Genomic DNA, 25,503 nt, shown 5'->3' with positions numbered 1-25,503 from the left:
GTATTTAGTTATCTCCACAGTTCCTGCCGATGCTTGTGCCTCTATTTCTGTGTTCGCCTCTGTTTTTCGCCCCTCTTTTCTTGTTTACTTGCCTCGTGTCACAGTCTCTTCTCCATGAAGAAGGCAGCTCTTCGGATCCCAAACTGCCTTCCATGCTATATATTCGAGTATGTTTATGTTTGCCACTTGGTCGCGCTTATTTGCACCTCTCTGTGTTTGAGTGTGTTCGTTTGAGTCTGCTTCGTGTCTCTCTGCCTACTAGAAGTGGCAGGGAACGAAGACGGAAAATCAAACACACAGAGGGAGATACATAGGCAGAGGGAGAAACAGAAAAAGACTGACACAGAAGGACGGACACCAACGCACGCAAAAAAATGTAGAGGAGGGTGATAAAGAGACAACGATGCACAAACAGATTGTTGAGCCCCCAGCCAACCCAATACGCGATGCAAGGAGCTTTGCCTGTCTACTCATGGTTTTTTGAACAGCAACGAAACTAAAAATAAACCTTCTTGTGTCAGTTGCTTGCATCCTCCTCCGCGTAGTTCGACAGAACGCCGAAGATGGGTTGGACGCTGAACACAGGCCTGTGGCAAACAAATCAGATGAACAACGGCATCAAGTAAATGACACACGCAGAAAAGCATACAGTGAATGATAGCATACAAATCGTAAGCATGCAGAACAGTAAATGAACTGGTGAGCACTGCCCAATGGCGAACTTGAAGCAAGCGAGTGAAATATACATTCGTGGACGGACGCAGGGAGGACGGAGTGTACATAAACGGAAAGAGGCTCGAATGAGCAGAGAGACCAAACACCAGTGTTCAAAACGGGGTAGATCCACGCAAATGGGATGCGCAGAGAGCCACAAACGGAAAAAAACACTGCAAAACGCAGAAACCGAGACACACAAACGCACTAGAAGCGGAATCATGACAGCAAAAATCGGAAGCTACGCGGCATGCAAACATTGTAGAAGGGACAACCGCACGACAGACAGCAATAAGTGCAAATAGTACGAACTGCAGTGTCGACGCAGCACGAAAAGCAACGCAAAGCGTAGTAGCAGCAGCGACGAAACAAGGAAGCAGCATGAGCAACCGCAGCAACAGCACCTTTCTGACGCGGGAGTGGCTCTGTTGAATCTGGCGATTGTCACAAAATCTTCCGTCGTTTCTTGTGTGATGAAACTAACAAACGCAAGCACGGGGAAACAGAGACAAACAAATATGAGTCTATGATGCATGCGAATAAAACGGCGTAGTGGGCAGACTGCAGACGTAACAAACGGAATCACTACGCAGCGAAGAAAAAAGCAGGGAACGAATGGCTACGTGGTGAAAAGCAAACAAACAAGAACGAAAAACGCCGGTGAAGGTAGCCTTGTAACTCCTAGGCGTGCATAACCAGCAACCAGCAAGCTGACCACGCAATCAACCAGCCCATCAAAGCGCAACAGGAGGAAGAAACATGAAGAAGGGATGGATGAGGCACGCTCGCCGTCGCCGTCGTCTCCCACTGTTCAGTCCCTTACTATCAGTTCGTCCCTACATTTTCTTTCTCTGCGTAGCTCCTGTGGCTCGCTGCTCTTGTCTGCATCTATTCTTCAGTACAAATTTCGTGCCATACGCTACGGTTGCCTTCACCCTCATGCTGCTTTGTATAAATGCTGTTCTGTATAACACTAGGCTAAGACCTACCTCTCCCTTTGCACCAAAAGGTACAAAACTAAAGTCTCCCTCGTTGTTTTCATAGCTCAGAGCTTAATACGCCAATATGCATCTGTCTGTCTAGCTCTCCATATCTATCATCTGTTCGTAGCAACATCTGCATAAAATTGTCCTAGTTTTCATCTGTCCTTAGCTTTCTTACTTCGACGTTCGCTCCGGCTCATGTTCACGCCGTCAGATCAACGCTGTCAGATCAACAGTTGTATTTATATTTGCATCTTACCGTCCATCAAAAGGGTATCTATCGCAGTCGTCCTCATCTCTGCTGTATTCACATGTCCAAACTCTCACCATCTTCTCAACCCCACTGGTGGCCAGCATTGGAGGGCCCCACAGGCCTAAAGGACTCTGTGGCGCAGGGCTGAAGAGCATCAGCAGCAGCAGCAGGGGAAGCATGAGTCCGCAGATGATTACGCCCAGGCAAATACATTCATAAAAAAATCATGCACAATTTCCAATGCAGATAGATACATGAGCGCATACGGACACGCGCAGGCGCGCCTATCCACAAAAATGTCCACAAACATACAAAAAATGGATAAGTACAGGAATATCTGGACGTACAAATATACGTACGCATGCATAGATTAGTGAGTACAACCATACACAGGGTCACGGCCAGCTTGTGCACCTTCCCCTCTCGGAATGCGCAGAGAGTACCTCTTCGTGTAATCGCTCGCCCTAAGAAAAATTATTCTACATTTTGTATGTACTGTATACATATATGTCACCTCGCACAACAATTGACTACACATAGATGACCCCTCAGACACGTAAGCCGCCTGAGAGGCTTTGTTGCCGTAGGCTTCACCGGCAGAGGCGTTGGCAAACACCAGATGTGAACCTGAAACGGAGGGAGACAAAAGACAACTAAGTGAACCGTCGACTTAATAAGTAATGCACCAGGAAAAGAACAAAACGAGAACATCAACGTACAGTTTGAGAGTAAAAATGCGTTGTCTACAAAAAGCACAAATTCGTCAGTACGTAGGTGTAGGCAAAGATTCAAAGAAGACGAACAGCCAAACGATGAGCCACGCACACAAATAGGCGAAAACACCACAGGATCAAGTACAGCAAAGAAGGCAAAGCACGGAAGCAACGCCTTGCCGCCAAGTGTAGCTCACCGCAGACAGTAACAGTGTGGTTGCATACACAGCACATCGGTGCATATATACACGCAAGCATGGACAATACACTACAGCTAAGCTCATGCAAAGTGTTATCAGCCTCATCATAATCGGTTCCGTCCATCTCACCTGGAGGTCCTCAGAGCCGCAAGCCACATGCTTCATATCAGTCAAGAAACATCCTCCCTTCATGGTGGTCACGTTTGTGTAGCCTTCACTCTGCAGCTCGAACAGTGGCAACTGATGAAGCGCAACACAAAAACAAAAGAAAAAGAGTCGAACTCAACGACACAACAGAATGGCTCGTCGATGATGAGAAGACAAACATACATGAACGCACAAAGAACCAGTGCTTAAACTTGCTAAATCAGCGACTCAGCCTTGGCATCATTCACACAGCATCCAGGTTGCCACATGCAAATGTGCTAGAGCACATGGGCATTGTGCATTGTACGGAGGCGACGTAAATACAGCATTGCATGGATGCGATACACACAGATACCAATTCAAGAACGTACAGAATTAGAACCTGACAACATCAGTCCAGACCTAAGTCTCTGTCTAGCCAATACACAGCAGAGGAAACTTTCCTTTTGAGTCTACGTGCACTTAAGGTTCTGCTAACCTCCCAGTCTGTACTGTACAACAGCGGCTCTTTCCTCCTGCGAATGGCGAGTAGCAGTTTTCCGTCCCAGGAAAAAACGATTTTGTCAATCATTTCGACAAAGGGCACATCGCTTAAACGCTTGCCCTCATATACTTTTCGGGCCCCTAGTGGTTCCCGAGACACTGTCCTATACGTGGGGAAACGAATGGCCGGCAGCTGCGCAGCAACAGCCTCAGCCTCACGCAAAGCTGCACGAATCTCAGCTGAGGCACCACTCATGGCGTGATCCGCTGGTCGAATTCGAGGTCGATCCGAAGATCGACCCCGAGATTGCCTTCCCAAGGATCGTTGTCTAGATCGGCCACCCGAGGATCGGCTCCGGGATTCGCTATCTGTGGAACGAGCTCGTGACCTTATCCCCGACGACCGACCCGCTGCTGATTGACCGTCTTGGGAACGATCTCCCTGCGACCGCTCATCGTGAGATCGTTCACGGGAAAGTCTCCCGCGGGAACGCCTCCTCGGGCATCGACCTTCGTCAGGGCAAGGGCTGTTACAGCCAGAGAGCCTCTCAGCAGAGCTGCTCAAGCCACTACCTCCTTCACGAGCTGCAACAACAGCATCAGCCGCGGTGTCGGTTCTTGTAGCAGCTGTCTCCCCTGCGCTAACAGCAGGAGCGGCAGGAGAGGAGGACGCCTCGTCTGTGCGGCGGTCACCCTCTCTCTGTCCACTTACGAAGGTTGGGCCCCCCCAAGCCTGCAGCGGCCCACCTCTTCGCCTCAGCTGCCCGGCTTCATCGAATTCGAGGTTAAAGGCGTCCATCAGGGCCTGGCCATACGAGGTACGTGGCCTGCCACCAGCAGCACCAGAAACCGTCCCCCCGCAGCCACGGCTGCGTCTGCTGCTGCTAGCTCTGGTATGAACGCCAGCAGTAGGTGGCACATCGGATGCTTGGGCCCCTTCTTCGTGAGAAGCCCCGAGAGAACTCTCTACTGCAGAACTGCGACGAGATGACCCCGGAGGGGAGCCAACGCTCAACATTGATGCTGCTGACTCACCTGCAGCGGCCAGAGCAGCAAGAGCGTACGCAGGGGAAATGCCTGACCCTGGTCGAAGGCTCGCTCCTACAAGACGCAATGCAACCGCAGTATCTCTTGCTGCCGCTCGCCGTCGAAGTCTTCGTGATCTAGAACTTGATGTTCCTTCCCGCTGAGGCAGCTGGTTCTGCTGCTGCTCCTCTTGGGAATCGTTAACGTTCAGTGAATGCCCCTGTGGAGTTCCTCTGATACTTGTTTCTTGACGGGTTTGCAACTGCTCCTGTTGCGTCTCGGAAGACACCGGTGAGGTACCAGCAGCCACTGCTGCTACTGCGTGCTGCGACCGAAATCTATGCTCTGTGTGTGGAGAACCTCTGGCACGAATGCTACTGCTACTATTGTTTTCGCTACCGCTATTGCTGCACTTGCTGCTGCTCCGAATACAACGCCTTTTGCCGCTTGTAGAAGACACTTCCTTTTTTGTTTCTGCGGAGTCGCCGTCTGGTGACCTGCTGTTGCTGCGGCTGCTGCTGCTGCTGCCTTTTCCATTGCTGAAGCTGACGCTTCTGCTACGGACGCTACTAGCGGCCGCTGTTGCTGTTGCGTCTGATGTGTCCGAAAAAGGTTTGGTGTTCAAATTGCGATTCCCTCCTCCCCTCAGCAGCCTTAGGCTGCGGCGTCCCCCCCTCCCTAGCCTCACTCCCTGTGTGTCCGCCGGCCGCTGAGTACTGCTGTCTCCACTGCTGGTGCGGCTGCTCTGTCTGCTGCTGCAGCTGCTCTGCCTGCTGCTGCTGCGGCTGCCTTGACAGTTTCTGCTGTTGCTTTGCCTGCTCCCGCTGCGACTGTTTTGTCTGCTGCTGCTACTGTGACTGCGGCTGCTCTGTCTGCTGCTGCTGCTGCTGCGGATGTTCTGTCTGCTGTCTCTGTCGCCACGGCTGTTGAGCCTGCGCCTTGCAGATCTAACGACCGGCGAAGGGCACTCAACAACAGCGGCTGAGCCACTACCAGCCGTGTCTCCCGCAGAAGACGTGCGCAAGCCTTCTCGTCCCCTTCTCCCGCGATGCCATCTCCATCCGCACCATCGGTTCGGGATGCGCATCATTTCATGGACTTCCTCGTATAGCCGGGAGCCAGATGAGCTCCAGCGGCTCCTGCGACTGCTGCTCCCGTGGCCTCTGCTGCTGCTGCGGCTACGCGTGTCGCTACTGCTGCCACTGGCCACGGCGTGCCTTGAGGCACTAAAGGTTCCGCTGCTGCCGCCACTGCTGTCGCTGCTGCTGCTGCTGCTGTTGTTGCTACTGCTGCTGCTGCAGCGACTCCTGCTGCAGCTGCTGCGACTCCTGCTGCGGCTGCTGTTAATGATGCGGCTTCGGCGCCAAGTACTTAGTTTCGTATCTTCCCCTTCGGCATCCCCAATTACTGCAGGGACCCTCAACCTCATGAATGGCCGGGCGGTTCGTAAGTCCTAGAAGATCCGCAGCAAACGCAACTTCACAATGAGGTGATGTCTTCATCAACTGATATCATTACTCGATAACTTATTCTTCAGGACGTAATCCGTAGTTAGTGGACCAGAGGTGAAAAGAAAAGAAACAACAAACGGTGTGGCAAATAAAGGGCTATAGTGGAGCCTGGATATGTGAAAGAATTGCACGACGATCTCCACCTTACTGAATAGTTTAGAACTCAAAGCTTGACCGCAAATATATGGATCCGGACCCCACGAGTCAGTTCTCGGTGCACAAAGTGGCTGTGATACGCTACCGTTTAGGTCTAGGAAATCAGTTTCAGAGCTACGCCAACTAGGGTTCAGATATTGTCTGTCTCACGAGAATCCCAGCCCCACAGCTGCCTGCGTACGCCAAGTGGTAGGGGCGGGGAATGTGGGGGTCGACACTGGTGAAGTCTCCGGTGTTCCGCATGACTGGATGTGTCACCAGAGGCCGCTCTCTATGACACAAATACAGCAGCAAACACGGCCCTCCTCGCCAAGTATGCGCGTAGTTCCACAGAAAAGAGCAGAGAAACTTGGAACCAAGGACTGAACGAGACTGGCACACGGGAACGCAGTAAGAAAGCAATGAGCCGTCAGCAGCAACACATGCACAGGATAGAGTAAGCAGCAACAGCACAAACACAACATATGCGCAGTAACAGTCAGCATCCCACCTGAAATCTGCAAGTGCAACAAAGCCAGACTCGAGTGCGGCAGCGGCAATCTGTCCTGCGGTGTCAATAAACTTGGCCTCAAAACAGGCTCGCGTCCGCGAGCGTGGAAACAGGATCAGTTCTTCGTCCGCTGCAACCAAAATATCCAGGTTATTCCGAACAATCGCCGCCGCAGCAGCAGCTGCTGCTGCAGCTGTTGCTGTCGTCGCCGGAGCTACACCGGCATCAGTAGCAGTGGCGGATGCATCTCCGGACTCAGTGACGGACAGCCTGGTGGACGCCTCGGGGTGAGTCAATGGAAGCGATAGAGACCGCATCTCTTCCACTGAAGGTGCGTGCAGCCGACCGTAAATAGAATAGAAATCGCGACTCTCAGAAGCCTCAGCTGTAGCAGCAGCAGAACTCAGGGATATGCGAGTGACCAAGCCGTCGTTCGCCGCTGTCAACGCGCGGCTCCCCAGTGCTGCAGCAACAACAGCAGTAACAGTAGCGGTAGCAACAGAAACAGCAAATGACTGCTGGAGCTTTGAACCTCTCTTCATAGCACCCACGCAACATATAGCTGCAGCCAGCAGTTACCTTTTCACCTGCGCAATACGTGTGGAGTATTCTACTCTGTACAAATCGCTAATGGGTACTTGTATATGTTCTTCTACATATGAGCATGCTTTGCTCATCCGCACAAGTTTCGCTGATGATTGCGCAGCCTTGTGCGTTCAGACACGGGCACGAATACGCAAGTGGGCTACCGCGCACATTGGGGTCTACACAGTTCACGTGGCTTTACATTTATTCACATACATACAGATGAAGCTGCGTTCATACATACATAAATAGTACATAGATACATACTTAGTACTACACGTGGATGTCTTCCATCTACATATATAGATGAATTCGTGCATGGACCCGCAAAATGATGGTGATACCACTGTGCGCAGCCGCCTAAGTCAGTGCTTTACCATTCGCTGAGATGAAAAGCATCTTAGCCACGACACATACACGACGAGCATCTTCGCGTATATGTACATATGCATCCTTTTCTATGCACGCGAACTTAGGATGCCAATGAGGTAGACAATGTGACACGCATGCATGACTACAAATAAAATCATGATCATACAAATATGTGGAGCACGTAAATACGTTACTATTCAAAGGTACAGAGGAGTACTTGCATATGTCCGCACAAGCATAAACACGTGCAAAAGATACAAACATACAACCTGTATGCATTCATGTACGGATTAACATGCACATGTGATTAAAAATATTATATATTATACAAGAGAAACAAGTGTACCATTTAAATACGCTGCCACTGAAAGGCATACAGTGTTTGAATTCAAGTGTGAAGAGAGGGCAATTACTTACTATCAAAATCAATGCAAAATATGTTATCAGAGTGCTCTGTGGGCAGCACCGCTTTGGGCGTACGCGGCCAAACACGAGGCTCCCATATGAGGAGGCGGAGGTCATCGCCCCCGCTGAAGAGCCAGGGCTGCGTAGGGTGGAATCTACAATAAACACACACTCCAAGGGCGCATGCTAAGATGCGTCACTTCGTGATGCTGAAATATAGATAGTCGATCAATAGAAGGACTACCTTTGCTCCAAGCACAGAAGCACGCACATGATGCTATGGCGGGAGGAGCCGCGAAAACAGAGAAAGGAAAATACTAGAGGGTCACTTTAGATGAAGCTGACGGACAGACACAAATAATGACGAGCATGATGACCGAAACAGCTTTAGAGATGGCAATAGGTGCATCCAAGCAGGCCAAGCTGAGTATATACGTGTACAACATCAAACCCACTTGACTTCACGTTGTGTATAGGTGACTACTGCATGCGCTTACTTGATGGCGTTCACACAACCCTCGTGGCCTCTGTAGCGGTACGACGTCTTGAAGAAACCTGGACCACTTAAATTCATGTACTGGGATCGCATCCGCCAATAACAATTGGCAGATAAAAGTCGACTGCGCGTCGGGATGCTGCTCATGCTCGAGCTGCCCAAAAGACGCTGCGAGCCCCTGTCAAGGAGCAGCTTGCAGCCCCCCCAAGGACCCCTACCTCGTGAACGTAACTGCAATATCGTAGCCCGCAGAGCCCAAGAGGAGTCACTGTTCGTCTCATCATGCTCACTGTCAACCCCCGAAACAACGCATGCAAAAGCTTTCTTGCTGTCGCAGGGGGTTAACTGTGGTACCCTTCCTGAGCCGACAGGCTCACTCGGACCTTGCTGGCTGTGGCAGCCGTCCTTGTCCATGTCCTCGAGTGAACTACACGTGCTCTTCCTTTTGGGGGCCCTATAAGGCCCTACAAGACGAAGAAAACGCAGGACGGCAGAGAGCGCGATGAGGCCTCCAAATGGGACCCCTCAGATGCCTCTACTCGCCTCCACGGCCACAGCTACTACGCCGCCGTTACACGCGAAAAATCCTCCTACAGGGAACAGGGCGTATGATGATAAAGACTGAGCTTTCATTTGCTAGTGAGTCTGGGACTCAGGCCACCAGTAGAAGGCGCAATGCAAGACGGCACACAGGGATTATTGACATTAAGTTAACCCAGATTCGTGAAGAATATTCAATCCGCACGGTGAAACCCAAAGAAGAAGATATCGAGGAAATCGGAACAGAAAGCACGGCGGACAGCAGAAGAAAGACGAAACTGCTACCCTAGGGGGAAGCCGCAGAACGTACTTCAGAAGAAAATACTACAGAAATGACTTTGTTCATGCTGCTTAACGATGGCACCATGACGGAAGAGGTGCTTAAATGCCGCATGAGATAAAAGCTCAAATGGATCACCGCCTGTCGAGCTTGAAGACGCATGCATTGCTGGGGCCGTGTGTAGGCACAAAGAGACGCACAGCTAATAAAAATAAGATGGAGTTGCGAGCCCATGATGCTTTTTACGGAGTAGTATTCAAATTCAACGCTGCGAAGACCTCCTGAGAGCTGCAACAAAGACACCGCAAGCCCAAGTTGTTGTTCAAGACAGGAAGGCAGCTGCTCTGCCCTATGCCTCGCATGCGCGCAATCTTCGCTGCCCAGTTTGTTTTCTAGCTAGAATAAATGGATCGACAGCATTTTATTGTTCATGACTTCTGTGTAGACGGACGTAACGGGGCAAACGACGAGTCACAGCCTTCCAGTGACATCCTGCACAGTACGGATGGTGGCTTCTGATGGCGAGCTCTGAATCTGTCTTCCTGGATATTTCGTAGAATCGAGACAATAGTATTCTGCAGCAATGTGTTTGGTGCTACACGCTGTGTGAAGTACGTATGCTGGGCGGACCTCTCGGTGCCATTTAGATACGATCACGATAAATATAATTAGTGGAGGGTTCAGCGGCTTTCGCTGGGGAAGGTGTCGGCGGTTTTGCAGTAGTATACATATGAATTGGCGGAGGTGGCATCAAAGATGTAGCTTAACGCGAGCAATAGCGGCCTTTGCAGCGCGGGCGTCGGCCTCGACCAAGCGCTGGGGCAGGAGATCCGTAGACGTTATTTACCCATTGCTTGAGCACTGCTCAAACTCAGCTTCACATGCAGAAATGGGAATGGCTGTTATGCATTTCCACCGGATGAACAGTGCCTTCAGCGCCTTACTAATGCCCATCCGTTTGCGAGAGACAAAATACACATCGCGGGAGCAAAAGCACTCTAGTCCTTTTCTGTTCTGAGCACCAATCTACGTTTCTTCAGCAATTGTTCTAGATTCTAGTAAGCTTCATGCCCAGCTACACTACTTCTGGTACCTGGAGTTTCACGCTAGCTGTAACGCGCAGCACTAGAAAATGGCTGAGGAATGAGCTTTCGGGCCACATAATTCAGCTGTGGATTGCCAGGATGAGTTAAGGTCATATACACACAGAAATATTTACTCATAGACACGCAGTGCTTGGTGTTCTCTATAAGACGTCTCAGGGTTTGTACCTGAGACGATGGAAGTGGTCCACCCCAAGCTCACGCTGCGAGGGACAAACATTGGAAGGAGACAGATGTATCCCTACAAACGGGGAGCTACAATGCTTTTGGTTACGCCCTCCTCAGTGTTTAAAATCGCCTGTAGTAAGTAGCGACAGGTATGAACAAAAGGTGCCTGAACTGGAAAGACACGTGGGGGACAATGCGGTGCGTAGCACTACAACGTCGCACAAGCACAACCCCATAAGGTTGCAATATTTACAATTCTACACACCAAGTATCGTTAGAAAATCTATAGCTAGGGAAACCTAGCTGTTGTAGCACGGGTGTTTGCCTGGAAGGCTGAGGAGTTGGGCTCCCTGTGTCGCCGGTGCAGTGTGCAAGACACCTAAGGCTTTGCAGAGGCCACAGAAAAAATTGATTTGATTCTTTTGATTATTAAGGGTTTGTTTGGCTCCTTGACCCCATTTCGGTCTGAAAGTATTGAAGTAGTGAGGCGAGGGACTACAGCCAGCGGGCAGTGGCGAAACGGTGAGTCCAGAGCTGTGAGACACGTAGAGGCAGCTTAAAAAATACCGACAAAAGATACGGGCCTCGGGAAAATTAAGAAGTAGACTGAGGGCAAATGACTCAGAATCTATGGCCCACCGTTGAAATAAAGGACTACCGAGCTGCCGTTAATTCGAAGTGAGGAAGAAGTGGGCAGCTAGAGCGAGAGCAAAACCCAAGTATAAGGCTGAAAGAGCGTATACAACGGCATGAAAAGAGACCAAGACTGCAGAGCTTTAAGTTAAAGTAGAGGAGATCCTGCGCTGCTTGCGACCGTCCAGCATTGCTTTCGATTTTGGGGAACCAGCAGTCGCGGAAACTGCCAGTCCTGTGCAGGGTGGCAATTGGCTCCCAGGTGATCAATTTTACTTTCCCCTTTGCAGCTCACCGTATTCTGACACTACGGTACTGCGGAAACAACTGTTTTGCCACATCAGAAACGAACACATGCGCGGGACGGCTGCACTCACAGCGTACGGTAGTGATGTAACCACCATACGGAGAACGTCTGTGAGCGTCTATGGCATTTAAACTTACCAAGCACTGGCATTTTTCCAATATCTGAGTGAAACGCTCCTATGTGGCTCAGAAGATGTGAAAAGACTGGACTGTACAGGCTTAGAGCCGTTGTCATGCAAACGTAGTCGAATGCCAAGTAGAGGAGTAATGACACGACCTTTTTAAGCTTTTTCCTTCAGCAGTCCTACAACTCAGACTTCATTATGGTTATTTAGTTTGGCCTTGACGCCCAGATCGCAAACACTTTACTTGCGTCATCCCGTCTCTATCCTATCCTGTGAAGCTTACTGCTATCCAGCACACACACACGAAGATAAAATCTTGGAAGTATGCAGAATACTACTAAAAAATTGGAGAAAAGGCCTTGGTACACTCATTTTTTGCCGTTTGACTTCGCGAAAGCATCTGAGTGTCTCATGCGCACTACGAAGCATGATCGGAGCACTCCAAAGTTGGAATAGTTTATTTTACATGTTATTACAGCATTAGAATTAGTTCGTGAAGGTGACGGAGAATATAACCTCCGACGAATACGTAGTGGCACTCGATTACACGGCTCCCAGCGGCTGCAGCAGTGGCTCACCGGGCAGCAGCCCTAATCCTAGGGATGAACAACGCCAAATGCTCTCGAGTATTGGCTCCCTCTACTAGCGCGGCACCTTATTAAGCGTTGTATGGGCATCTCCCGACTTGGTTGTCAGTGGGTTCCTGGATATATGGGGTGCGCTGCGACGGAACGTCGGCAATGCTATTCAGTAGTGACTGAGCTCGCGTATTCCAATAGATTAAACTTTGGATCGCTGCGAGGATGCTACTGAGGAGTTGTGCTTCTATGCTGTAACGGCCCTTGTCCTCTGGAGAGGGGTATTTCCAGTATGTCTTTTCGCGACAGCATCGCTCGAGAACCGCCAGATCGCTCAGACCACCCCATCAGCACGGCCCTAAACTCGTCTAAAGCTTCCCCACCCATACCAGCAATTTCGCATCGGCATCCTGGCAGAAGCTGCCCGAGACCGCACAGTCCTGTATCGAGCATTGGAATATTGCACCAGGAATGCTCTACGGCAAGTGTTGCCCCCGGTGACTGTCCTGCTTCAGACGGCTGGGGCTGGGACCATGGAGAGGCTGCTGGATCCCAAAGACTGCCAGTAGGCAGCCGCGTAACGCAGCAAGACGCCCGAAGTGACGCTGCAGTTGCTCTTAGCGGAGGCCCGACGCTGCATTCATCAGTTCTCAGTGCCTCTGGGAGGAGCGTAGAGGGAATTCGTGGTAGATTAAGTAGTCGCATAGCATACCCATCAGCGCCCATCACTTTCACAAAGTCCTTCGGGTCGAAGGTACAGTGGGGAGCCTACACCCGCAGAGCTCACGGGTACCTAGACGCGGAAGCCGTGCACGCTGCAGCTGCAGCTGATGAACGCCTTTCCCGCAGCGAATGCCTGCGCCAAATAGGAGCTACCCAGACACCTGACACTGCATCTAGTGGTCGAGCGATGGAAGGTGGCAGTTCTGGCGTAAAGCGAGAGACTAGTTGGGGCCCAGAAGTCCAGGAATCGAATTCCGCAGGGGTACATATGGACCCCACGTCAGGTACCAGCAGGCGCACGCCTGGGGTCGGAATGGCTTCCTTTCGCTTCGCGCCAATGGTAGCTACCCGTCAAACGACGAAGTCGGCGGCTGCTGGCATGGAAGACACAAGTGGTAGTGTAGATCTGGCAACAGGCCTGCCTCATGTGCAAAGCACGAGGACCCCTGGTCGGGCATTTCTGGGCTCCTGGATATTCAAAGGTTCTGACGCTTCAACGGAGCTCGAGCGAATCCTGAAGGTGGAAAGCGATATAGCGGAGACTGCCGATGCCCGCACCGAACTAGCGGCCACCAGATTACTGCAAGAGGATATGGAGGCGATGATAACAAACTTGCAACAGGTACTTCCCCACCAATGATTACTCCGTACCCTTCATGTAGTTTACTGTCTATTTCGTCGAAATAGACGGTAAGCCTGTCAAGTAGAAAACTAGGCGTGAGTGAAGGCTTTACCTGCCTCTCGTTTTTAGGTGAAGACTTTTCTCGTGGCGAAGCTTCGAGAATGCGAAACGGCATTGTTGACGACGGCTCAGGAGAGAGATGACTTGGAGGCAACGCTGCAGCAGATCCAAAGCGGTATTCAAGACAGCGTTGCAGAACACCGCCACCATGTGGAGGAGTACAAAACGAAGGTCACTGCGAAAGAGGTGACACTATTTTTTCTGCAGATTATGGCATGAGCTTGAAGCGTATCCATGCGGCATTTTGTGACATCATTATGAGCAAATCTTCCATGAATCGGCGTGCGAGCACTGAATTCCCGTCGTGTGTTCTATGCGGCCACAGCGAGAACTGGAGGAGCTGCGGATGCAGCTAGAAAAGGTAACTAAGGAAGCAGCGACTCTCAAGAAGGAAAATGAGGCGCTTAAAGGAGAAGTCAACGTAGCCCGAGTTGAGGCAGCAGTGAGTCGGCAACGCAGCTCGACGGTGTCCCTTTGTATCCTTAGCTGCTTAGGTTCACCTTCTAGCGCGGCTAGAGTGATCTGTGACCGATTAGTTTGGCATCAAAATGTTTCCCTGTGTTCTTTTTGTGGCTTACGGGTGCTTACTTAGGACGTGGCGGCCGCGGGGGGTTTTCGCATTGAAGAGTATCAAACGGCTCTCCAGATTCTTATAGAACGAAACAAAGTTAGCAAAACTGCTCCCTTTTGCTGCGTTTCGCAGTGCAGTTGAGTAGAAGAGTGGTTGCGCACAGTAGTCACTCCATGGAGGAGTAGTTCGCTTTCTGTTCTTCACGTTGTGTCGACGAATCCCATTTAGTCAAGTATGACCGTATAAGCGACGCAAAAGACTTGTGTTGCAGTGTAGCTTAACGTTGTCAACTGCATGGTTGCAGGTACAGCACCGCGAGCTGAAGCGGCTCCGGGTGCAGCTTATCAAAACTCGGGAGAATTACGCGAGCGCCCTTGCAAGAGTAGACGAACTGGAGAGCTTAGAGGCCTTCAGGAAAAATTTGGATGAGCACGAGGCAAGCGCTTCCCCACGGAGTAATTCCCCCCCGAGAGGTCATGAAAAGTGCCCTCAGGCTAGCACCGGTGTCCTGCAGGCTGCCCAGAACAGGAATGGCACGCCGTCAGATAAGCCGCTCTTCTCCACAAGCAAACAGAGTCAAGTTGACCCATCGGATGCTGGCTTAAGGAAAGGGGCACGCAGCTTTGGCAAAGGGTCTGCTCCGTTCTGTGACGGGAGTAGCCCCAGGAATACAGCAGAGAGTCCGCAAAGCTGTGAAGAAGCGACCACTGCTCATGTGGAGGAGGCTGGGACCACCACCAGAAAGAGGCTGGGACGGAGCGTCACGGGCTTGCTGGCATCAGGCGTCTCGCGAGTGCTGCAACACCTGGAGCAGGCTATGTCAACAGATAGAGAGCCTTCTGAGGCGATTTCAGACCACGATTCACAAGATAGTGCCGATACACCTGAAGGCGACAGTCGACGGCTACACGAAGAAGCCACTTTGTATTTGCAACGTGCGAACGAGGAAAACGATCTCATAATTCAGCTTGAAGACGGAAGGGCAGAGCTCTATGAGGAGGAGGGATCTGAGTACGACGGAGGAGAGGCAAGCACTCTAGGCAGCGTCGCACGAAGTGTATGGCAGGCAGCCCATGAGCTGTTCGCGGACCGTGCGCTGCCACCAGCCCGTCTATCCACCCTGCGCACCGTCGCATCCTCAAATCCGTCAGCTTGGGAAGTCCTTCGGGAGCGTCACCGCGCGGCTCAGTCGATGCCGTTGTTCAGCAGTATTCCTCCCGCAGCCTACCCTATGATAGCAAACGACAAGAGAAAGCGCGAAGGCCTTTCGTCCACAGAACGCGCTGGGCGCTCAAGTCTGTCTGCTGCACGTTCGCGGCGGAAGGGCACCGGCAGCGCGGCGTCGTCAGCTTTTGCGGGGGCTCTCAACCTCCGCCCCTCGAAAGGAACCGGACGTGGTCATCGAGAGTCGGCGCCAAGAGGCACCCTCACCGTAGAGTTGCATTCAGAGTTGTCTGCGTGCGTATCAGACGCTCGCAGTGATTCGGCAGAGGCCCAAGCACGGTCGTCAGATGTGGACGGTGCTACTCACGGCGCAGTCACTGCTACTACTGCACACCCCACGGAGGCAACACACACGAATGTCCCCGCAGTAGCAGTGGTAAACAGTCCAAATGCGCAAGCACGAAGCCGCCCACTCGAGCCAAGTGAACATGGAGAGGGTTGCTTTGACCCTGATACCGCAGGGACGAAAACAAGAGAGGCAGCAATGGGAACCTCAGATGCTGCAGCGGAGCCTAATGTTGGTACTACATGAACCAAAAACTGTAGAAACCTCCACCACTAGTCTTTAACGCGCCGGAAAATAACTAACAGTGATGGCGAGCCCCTTAAGACACTGGCGAGCCGCGTCGTGCTCCACTGTAATGTAGACTCAGCATGGTCCAAGGTGTACTGACAGAACAGCGAGCGAATTGGAATCCAGCTTGTCCTATGCGTACCTAATGTGGCCTGTGTAGCCATGTGAAGCCAAGCTTGCTCGGTTCTGCAGGAATCCCCTGCTAACTATGTAGCGCTGGCAAAAAGTGCCGCACTCTCAGCGCACTCTCCGGCCGGCCGCCGGTGATTCCTACCATTCAAGATAATAGGCTTCGTGACAGAGTAAATGTCTATCGTAGCAGCTCCGGCAGAGTAGTTCGAGTGCATAGTACGTAAAATGACAAGTACTGACCCAGCAACCCAGCAAGTATGCGTTGAGAGACTCCGTGGGTGAAGAGGCAGAACTGCTCTCTACATAGCCTAGCAAGTCACATGCGTGCTTTGAGTACACGGTTGCACGCACTGTGATTCTCTCTTATTCTATTGGAGTTGCAGCTGTCGGTCGCCTTCTTTCCCTACAAAGCGCTAACTACTGCATATCCTCCGTCCAGCAACGGGAGAACCGAAATTTGGGCTCCACGCAAACAACGCAATCGGGTGGGAGGGGCTCCTGCCTGCTCTTTTAGTGGGGTCTTGCGGCCGGCTCAACAGTCGATCCCCTCCGCGAGATGGTTTTGGTGAGCTGGGGTTTTGACGGTGGCTGAGCCTTAAAAGCTGCGTCTACAACGTAGCCCGTGGATGCACACAGGTCCGCAGCTCCAAATGCAAGTGCTGCTCTAATACGTACATCACAGGTCGGTTCCGCAGCAACAAATGCACGCTGCTGCTCTCAAAAAGCTTCAGCTTGACTGATTCAATGGATTTTCGGGAGCCTTCTTCCACTGCATAAATACAAATCAGACCAAAAAGCAATCACAATGCGGTAGAGTGAGCCTTCCATCATGAAGAGCAATGCAGCACAAACACACAGCAATGCCGCGTAGCAGGCAGCATGAAATGTACCTGCTTCGAAAGCAGCTCTAAAAGCTGTGACCGTTTCAGCGTTGGGTTCTCAGCCTTAAGGCGAGGCAGCATCTGCTCTTCGTACGCGCGGTAGGCCTAATTGTCGCATAGACGCAAAGGCACACGGAAAAACCGACGTACAACCAAACGCGCACACAACAAAGTAGCGAAGACCAGCTACAGCTGCAGCACGACAGAAACAACAAAAAGTCTACGGCAATAGGCTCACACGTGCTAAATGTGCAAAGTGCTCCAATGAAAAGGGTAAGGTGCAATGTCTCACCGCCTTCATTCGGCGCTCTGGATGTCTGTCCTCACCGCCGGCTTCCGACAAAGCCAGTTGGCTAAGAGCATCGTCTAAGTTTGAAGCTGCACCATACACCAATCACAAAAGGTTGCCAAAGCTGAATTGTAATATCCTGTACACAGCCAAAAGATAGGTGATGAAGCCGTGATGGAACTAATGATGAAGCCCAGATATCACATCTGTGTTGGGGCGCTCAGAGAAAGAAACAGCCCTCACCCGAAACAATATTCTTGCCCTCCAACTGTGCCTGTAGAGATTCCGCCCTCATTACGTGGTTTATATTCGGCTCAAGACGCAGCACTGAACCCTCATCCTGAGTCATATCAACATGAAAACTTCGTACGCATTACTCATTCCCAAGAACATGCAACGCAGAGAACGCTACGTCGCCAACAAATTCCCTTTCCAGAAGTGTATCCGTACATAACAAGCCTACCGACGGTGAAGATGCCTCTTTCTCCATTGCTGCAGCTCTTAGTTGCCGCTGCAAGATTTGAGCCCTCGTCAGCTTTGTAGGGGACTGATTCTGAGAAGGACGAAACAGCACATGCAGCAGCAAATGCTGCACCATGTGCCGTGCGTACACCTTATCCCTCCCGTCTTCCAACTTCTTAAACTCAGCCCTACCTTCTTCGTCGAATTTCCTGCCAACGTCTGCATCTCCTCATCCGCCAATTTGCGAAGCTCCATCTTTCGCTGCATTTTTTCTTCAGCCTTAGCCTGACTCTCTGCCTGTAAGGCAAAGCAAACAGCATGTGTCACTATTTGCATGACCCCACCCAAATAACACGATTCATGTCCTTGCATCACGTTGCCCTTCGGTGCGTCGCATCGGCGTCCTTCATCGTTTGAATCATGGAGAGCGTTTACCAGTACCTACTGACCTTCCTCTCTAGCTTTCGCGAAACAAGTTTATCATTGTCTTCCCATCTCTTTCGTTCAGCTTCTTGTTCTGCTGCTGCTGCCTTTGCAGCAGCTGCTGCTGCTTTACGTTCCCGTGCCTCTACGGCGCGTTGATTAACACGGACTGGCATTTTATCTGCCGTAAAAGTTCCAGTAGATTGACTGATAGAAGCGGGATTTCATACCACTCTAAAATCCCTCCTAGTCGGCCCAAATTGCTCACCGCACAGTGCAACACACGATGACCCCGCTGTGGTGATGTGCATGCTATGGCAGCTGGCAGATGGGAGTAGCTACTGGAATCGCTTCCGTTGAAAGTGGGAGAGACGCCGTGCACCAATGTCAGGTGAGTTCCGCGGAGTGCTCATATGTATTCACAGTCCTCACTGAGAAGCCGTAATGACATTGTGTTCTAGATGTCCATACGAAGTTTCCACTGGCTAGGCGCCAACCTTGATTTCGAGCCAGGTTAGGACTGTGTCAACCTGTCTGCCTCGTTTGCGGCAATGCCTGGTTGACGTGTAAGACAGCAGTGGTTAGCAATGAAGTGAGCAAAACTTCATGAGAGCAGGCAACACCTGCCAATTGCCCGAATGGGCAATGTGGTGCCAACATTAAAGCGGGACCCCCACAATTCAAAACAATATATGCTTAGAAAGCATATTGGCAAGTTGGCGGCAAGCCAGGAAGCCGAAAATCGGGGAAAAGTGAAGGGGGAAAATTTTGATCCGCACTGAGTTAAAGTATCCAGTCCCACAGCGAGTTCACGGCGAGCTTTTGCGGCCTGGATGCACTAAAAAGGAGGAAACACGGATTTAAAACAATACATTTGTGATAAAGCTACTCTCGCGTGGCTAATTTGAGCCTTTGTTTAGTCTGCTTAAACTGAAGAAAAGCAAGCATAGGGTGGGGACGAATTGAAACGGGGCTGGCAGCGGCCGTACTCTGAATGAGGCAAGTAGTTTATTGTTCGCTTTCCTAATCATAAAGATGTATTTTGTAATAATAATTTGCACTGTCAGTAGGGAGTGAATGGCAATGCGGGCCCAGACAATGAGCGAGAACGTAAGGTGCCTCAGTGTAATGTGGGAACAGGGTACAGGTACGCCACCTTCAAACACGACCGCTGCGGCCTTTAGCTTCTGCTTTAGCCCCGAGGAGTGAGAACTTTCCCCTTGAAACTAGCCGCCTTTACATTTTTGCTCTCCTCAGTAGGTCACAATTCTGGTTACACTTTGCGGGGAAACGAACTTCGCAGTCATCAAATAATCTGCACTGCTGCCCTGCTCAGAGGCATTAGGCAAAGCCATGGGCCCCACGGCCAACGAAGAACTGAGTACTCGCCACGGGGCTCAGTACGGAGGAGGAGACGCTTCCGGCTCCAAATGCCTCTCCTTTGGTTTCTCTCGTAGGCCCCACAGGGCAGAGAGGAAGTGGCTCTTTAAACGAAACCATAGAGAAACTTGGCCAAGAGTGGCGCCCTTTCGCACCATGGAAAATTGCTGCACAGTAGCCAACCCACAGGAAAAGTATACAAGGCACTGCAGCTTTGCAGCTCAGGGGCACCTTGCATGGTGCGCCCACGTCCAAAATCATAGCACCACCTGCTTGAGAAAAAGATAAGGCACTCTCGATTTCATCTGCAAGGTGGAATCTGGCAGGTCCGCAGGCCCACACTCTCTTAATTGCTGCAGGCTATTCCAAAAGAAACTGGAGCAGTCCAAGACTTCGAAAACGACGAAAGGTTTAAAGGAACAGAGGATGGCGCAACCTGTCGCCAAAATGTATTGCTACGGTAGAGGACCCTTGTGTAGGGATAGCCCACTACGAGGACAAGCCAATGCACTGGACGCGTTAACAACGGGCTTCAACTATAATTTCGTTAAGCTCTTCTTCGTTTACTTGACCCCACAACTAGTAAAGTGCTACGTGGTAACATGCTTTTGACGCAAGTCACTCCTCCTGTAGTCCTCTCGGGCGATTGACTGTTGACATTTTGAAAAGGTACGGACTCATTCAATGAATAGGAGCCCGCCGCACTCTAGCGCCTACCTTAGCAAATATCAGCAGCTAAGCAGGGCGCCTCATTCATCTTGACACTGTCTACGCTCAAGGCTTCCTGAGAATTTGTTTGCCGGAGAAAACACAAAAATGGGCTTTTGGTTACGTCAGCTTGCGTGTGTTTCGGGACATAATGCCGTTGTAGGGTATGCGCCTCCAACCGCCGATAATAGAATTAACGTTACAGCCATCAACAGTCTCGACGCAAAGGTGCGAAGACACGATTCTCCACACATTTTAGGCACGTGAGAAAAAACGTGCCCTTCATCGTGACGACACTTAGAACGAGCTGAGCCCGGATTGGCAAAGGCGTTACCTGTCCTCCCACCGACAGCATCTTGGCAACGTCACTACGCGATCTATGTGCGTCTTTGGGGGATGAATCATTATTGTTAACCAGCAGAAAGGTGCCCAGGCAGCAGAGGAGCTGGTGAGTAGCAATTTTATCAGCTGCCTGCCCACAAATCCGATTGATTCACAGGTGGGGGCCCCACATAGTATAGTTGCGACATATTTGCGACACTAGAAAATTGGCATATATCCCACTAGCCGGTGAAGGAAGCAGCAGTACCTCAATTAGGGCTAATAGTGCGATAAAAGTGGCATAATGCAAGAGAGGCATGCTCTGGTAGAAGTCGCATCAGCATAGAAGCCCATTGGTAAATGTGTGGGAACCGGCAGGCCGTACTCCACAGACGCGTGACACAGCGTTGAAGAGCTCCTTCGTGCGATAAAGAGGTGATTCTCCAGCGTAGAGGGGCTGACAACAGACATCATACTGTCATCGCGCATACACAAGAGATAGCACGCTATTACGCATAGTTTCCTCAGTCGTGGTGTAGCTGTGGAGCGTTGGCCGTTCGGGCGTTCAAGGCAGTTACAGAAACTGTGCCAAAGGGCTGCTCCAGAGACTGAGCCAGTTGGTTCTTCCCAACATTGCTGTTTGCGTTGTTGGCCATCTGCGCTTATGTTGTGACGCACTGTGGGAACTAACACTTTTGGAGGTGGATGCCTGTCATTACAAGACGCACGGAAAGGGACAGCCAATTGCGTCGCGAGCATTTTCCGCGATATGGTCGGTACTCACGAAAGCTTGCAACTAAAACGTGCAAAGAGCTGCACAGTCTGAGCCTCAGTTGGCGCTTTTCCGCATAGCTCTTCATGAACTTGCACTGCATTGTGCATGTCCCATGGACTCAGGATTCGGTTTGCATGAGGAAGAAAATCTACTCTAACGGAATATTTTTGTTTGTACAAAATTAAGGCTTTGAACATGTAAGGTTTTGAATACGGCCGCCAATTAACAGCATCGTTTAGATCGCAGCTTGTTGCTTCTCCTCATATGAATGTGAAAGAGGCTTTGTAATGCAACAGATTCTTGATACAAATAGAAGCAACGTGCTAAGCACATAATGTGGCCACCGGACCTGGCTTCGGTCATGACGCCATTGCTAAAAAAAGGAATGATGCGACGAAGTTGAAGCAAGCAACAGAATATGATCATCTGGAAACACTAGCGTATATTATTGAATCGCAAGACGCGGCAAACATGAAGTTGCTCAGAATATGTGGAGCTTTGCTCAAAATGGGTCACTGGTGTATGTAAGCGGTAGGTGTCTGGCATGAAATTTGACTGCGTGTGCATTTTCTGTTTAGCAGTTACTCTGAGCAGCATTTTATCCAGCGATAGACGGTTATTGCCGCTATGCTTTGACTTAGAATGGCAGAAATAATTGGTCCAAAGGCTGCTCATCAACTGCGCGCGTTCCACTTGCGTGGTAGCAGGTGCTTCAATGCCTTCAGCATTTACGCATGTGCAGCAGTATGACGACTTCAAGCACCCCAGCAGGAAACTAAGCCGTATAAGCGTTTCCCCCATGTCCCGGTTTCTGCTGCACCGGGCCAACACTGATTGACTTCCAGTGCATCTGCCCCTGTTTCCTTGAATTCGAACCAGCTTGAAGCCAGGAGGTTCACTATCACTGCACCGAGCCCATCATGGGGTACATTTCAACGCCTGTTCATTTTGTGTGAGTAACTGAAACTCATTCGATGAAACGCCGCCTTACAAAGTCGAATGTGGCTTCGCGAGGTGCCTCTCACCGAGAATGATCCCAGGCATTTGCACTGCACTGTAAAAGTTGTGGATTCTATTGTTTCTCCGTTATTGATTTAAATTTGTCAAGACAGATTAGCCGATGTGTTTCATTCGAGGGCTATTGTTTCCCGCCCATCCTAGTCATGCATGCTCCTAAGCTTCCAACTGTTCCTGGATTCCTCTGTGCAGGTGGCGGCATTTTTCCGGTAGAACTAAAACTCCTTCGCACGCTATTATTAACATGCCATGCTCTTCAAAAGTCCAAGGTAAAAGCCGCACTTGTCTCCCGAGCACCACATACCGAACACCCGAAACACTGCCTTTTGAGATGGGACCGTACATTGCTCAGTCATTGTTTAACTCTATTAAACGATTGCGTAATGACACCAGAAGAAAACCTGTGTGGCTATCCATGATAGAAGTATGACACTTGAAGACCTATGTCTTGCATTCGCACCTTAGGAAAAACGGTTCAGGGTTGACTGCAAAAACAATTATGGCGTGACGTCGAGGGTTAGTTGAGCAGTTTGGGTCTCAGGCTTTACCAATCATGCACAAGGGCTCAGAATGTTACACTCTTAACAAATAATGCCAAAAAAAGTGGAAACCGTTGCGTCTGAGGCTCGGGGCGCAGTGCCCACCCACAAAAGGAAAGCCACCAGTGAGCTACCTACTTGATATTGCAAGAAACTCACTTGAATTGAGTGCGTAATCGCAAACCTGTTGCTCGTTTGCATCCGTGAATGCTGATAATTTAGGCACATATTTGCCTTACAGTGACTGCGCAATACTACCAAAATAGCATGGCTGAAACAAGGAATCAAAGAAAAGATCTTCTTTATAATGAGTTAGTGTGAATTGGACAAACATGCACCTGTTTGCAAGACTAATAGAATTACTTTTCTTGGTTCCAAGAAGACCGGGAATGCCCCGAAAAAGCAACGAGCTAGGCAAAAAGATAGAAAGTGGAGTCCTAGCTCAGGAGAAGCCGTTACTCTCTGCGTTTCATAGCACACCGAATGGCTACATGATTCTTCGTATAAAGCCCACCGCAAATTGAAAAATGATGCCCCCCGATAGTGCCACATTGACTGATCACCCAAAACCTCGTCAATATTCCTTGCCATTGTGAGAAAAGTTGAGGGGGATTCGGGTGGTGACGTTGTGCTAGCTTTAAGAGACGCGGAGCTTCGCTGAGGCACAGCAGGCTCCCTCAGTCTCCAATGTGCTCACGTATCGTGTACTGCCGTTGTCAGTAACCAGTGCATCACACTACACCAGCAGCAAGAATAAGCATCCGTGCATAAAGCTATTGATCTCTCTTCGTAAGATACGGAATAGCAGCACTCAGTGTTAAAGCAGTAGCAGCTACTTAATTATTGCTGTGCGTGGAGCAAGCAGCTCTAGGGCATTCATAAAAAACGGCTGCATGTGCTGGCAAACCAGAAATGCCGTATAGTGCTAGACCACCAGCGTCCAGTTAGGTCACAGCGCTGTTGCTTCAAGTTCAGTGACCGTTGTCCATCTACGATGTCCCAACAAATTGGCCAACTAATACTTTCAAGCGTTGCAATAGCGGCTTTCTGCAACAGATTTCTCAGCAAACTACCAGCTACCTGCAGGTGAAACGTGGGCGAACTGCTGAAATGCCGGCTTGCGTGCGGTCGTTTCGCGGTAAGGATACCGTGAAACGATTGCATGAAAACCGATAAATCGGCACTGAGAGAGGGACAACACTAGTGAGCTTCCAGGTGGTTGCTGCCAGCCTGAACTGTAAAAACGAAGGAGCAGTCAACACATTCTCGCGTACGCAGTGAGTCAACAAGCGACCTGAACTACCAAGTTGTTTCTACAAGAGGGGAAATGATAAGTTGGACGAATAGCGTCTTGTTGGGCTCATCGCTGCACTCGAAGAATCTGGCACCTCTTTGTTTCTTCGAGGCAACATCCAAAAGCCAAATACCATTTGCGGCAATTAAAAGAGATTACACCACTTGCTGATTGAACAGAACTGTGAATATACTAGGTTTACACAAGTTTGAGCGTACGGGACACCTTAAAGGAAACACTCCAAAAAATGACGACGTTAGGGCGGATATTCCCTACGGCCGGAAATGTCGACATGCTCCAAGAGTTACGCAGCCATAAGTGTTCAAGAAAATAGGAAACGCCGCGCCTGCTCACCTCCCTCTAGAGTGCGTTACGTCAGTTATGGGAAGCTGTAACTAGCATTACTGGATCCGACACGCGCTCTGTTAAAAGGAAGAACACGGCAACAAAGTCAACTTCAATACAAGGCCATTCAGCAGCTTCACACAAATCACTCGACTCTGCAATAAAACTTTCGGAAGGAAATCAACGTACGACACACACATAGGCTAGAAGAAACCGAACCACGACACTGACGTGGCACCACTCCTTACGCCAGCATCTTCCTCGGCGACCTGATCCGGGACTGAAGCAGAATTAGGAACCACGTCAAACATGTTCTTCGCATCGGCGCCTTCTGCTGCCTTCGCCTCTGACTCGCCCTCCCCTGCCTTCAAACCCGCTTCAGCCGCCGCCTTCGCGCCAGCTTCCGCTGCCTTCTTAGGCAACACGCCCATCGACTTCTTCGTCAGCAACGCAGGCCCAGCACCCGCCTTCGACGACGCAACAGGTCCAGCCTTCGCATCGACCCCAGACACGCTCTTCGCATCGCCGCCTTCTGCTGCCTTCGCCTCTGACTCGCCCTCCCCTGCCTTCAAACCCGCTTCAGCCGCCGCCTTCGCGCCAGGTTCCGCTGCCTTCTTAGGCAACACGCCCATTGACTTCTTCAAAAGCAACGCAGGCCCAGCACCCGCCTTCGACGACGCAACAGGTCCAGCCTTCGCATCGGCGCCTTCTGCTGCCTTCGCCTCTGACTCGACCTCCCCTGCCTTCAAACCCGCTTCAGCCGCCGCCTTCGCGCCACCTTCCGCTGCCTTCTTAGGCAACACGCCCATTGATTCTTCGCAAGCAACGCAGGCCCA

General features: G+C 50.7%; 4 protein-coding genes across 4 annotated transcripts; 1 reads left to right on the top strand and 3 right to left on the bottom strand.

Moving 5' to 3' along the window:
• Window positions 1-517: 517 nt before the first annotated feature.
• Window positions 518-8,948, bottom strand: ETH_00032170 (LOC100036835 protein, related; the record flags this gene model as incomplete). Its single annotated transcript, XM_013378010.1, has 10 exons — window positions 518-587; window positions 1,119-1,193; window positions 1,957-2,094; window positions 2,465-2,577; window positions 2,993-3,103; window positions 3,489-5,972; window positions 6,337-6,457; window positions 6,677-7,139; window positions 8,051-8,193; window positions 8,536-8,948. The coding sequence occupies 10 exons, from the start codon at window positions 8,946-8,948 to the stop codon at window positions 518-520; spliced, it is 4,131 nt and encodes a 1,376-aa protein (XP_013233464.1).
• Window positions 8,949-12,559: 3,611 nt separating this feature from the next.
• ETH_00032165 (uncharacterized protein) lies at window positions 12,560-16,059 on the top strand (the record flags this gene model as incomplete). Its single annotated transcript, XM_013378009.1, has 5 exons — window positions 12,560-13,612; window positions 13,742-13,918; window positions 14,058-14,174; window positions 14,325-14,399; window positions 14,608-16,059. The coding sequence occupies 5 exons, from the start codon at window positions 12,560-12,562 to the stop codon at window positions 16,057-16,059; spliced, it is 2,874 nt and encodes a 957-aa protein (XP_013233463.1).
• Window positions 16,060-16,960: 901 nt separating this feature from the next.
• On the bottom strand, window positions 16,961-18,464 carry ETH_00032160 (DUF1014 domain containing protein, related; the record flags this gene model as incomplete). The annotated part of the gene is made up of 7 exons (XM_013378008.1): window positions 16,961-17,002; window positions 17,124-17,219; window positions 17,407-17,492; window positions 17,647-17,743; window positions 17,867-17,956; window positions 18,058-18,162; window positions 18,315-18,464. The coding sequence occupies 7 exons, from the start codon at window positions 18,462-18,464 to the stop codon at window positions 16,961-16,963; spliced, it is 666 nt and encodes a 221-aa protein (XP_013233462.1).
• Window positions 18,465-24,870: 6,406 nt separating this feature from the next.
• Window positions 24,871-25,476, bottom strand: ETH_00032155 (uncharacterized protein; the record flags this gene model as incomplete). The annotated part of the gene is made up of 1 exon (XM_013378007.1): window positions 24,871-25,476. The coding sequence occupies one exon, from the start codon at window positions 25,474-25,476 to the stop codon at window positions 24,871-24,873; it is 606 nt and encodes a 201-aa protein (XP_013233461.1).
• Between the last annotated feature and the right edge of the window lie 27 nt (window positions 25,477-25,503).

Source organism: Eimeria tenella, genomic scaffold, assembly GCF_000499545.2.
Source record: "Eimeria tenella Houghton genomic scaffold, Eth_scaff70, whole genome shotgun sequence".
NCBI classification, from domain to species: Eukaryota; Apicomplexa; class Conoidasida; order Eucoccidiorida; family Eimeriidae; genus Eimeria; species Eimeria tenella.
This window is presented reverse-complemented; position numbering and strand designations above follow the sequence as displayed.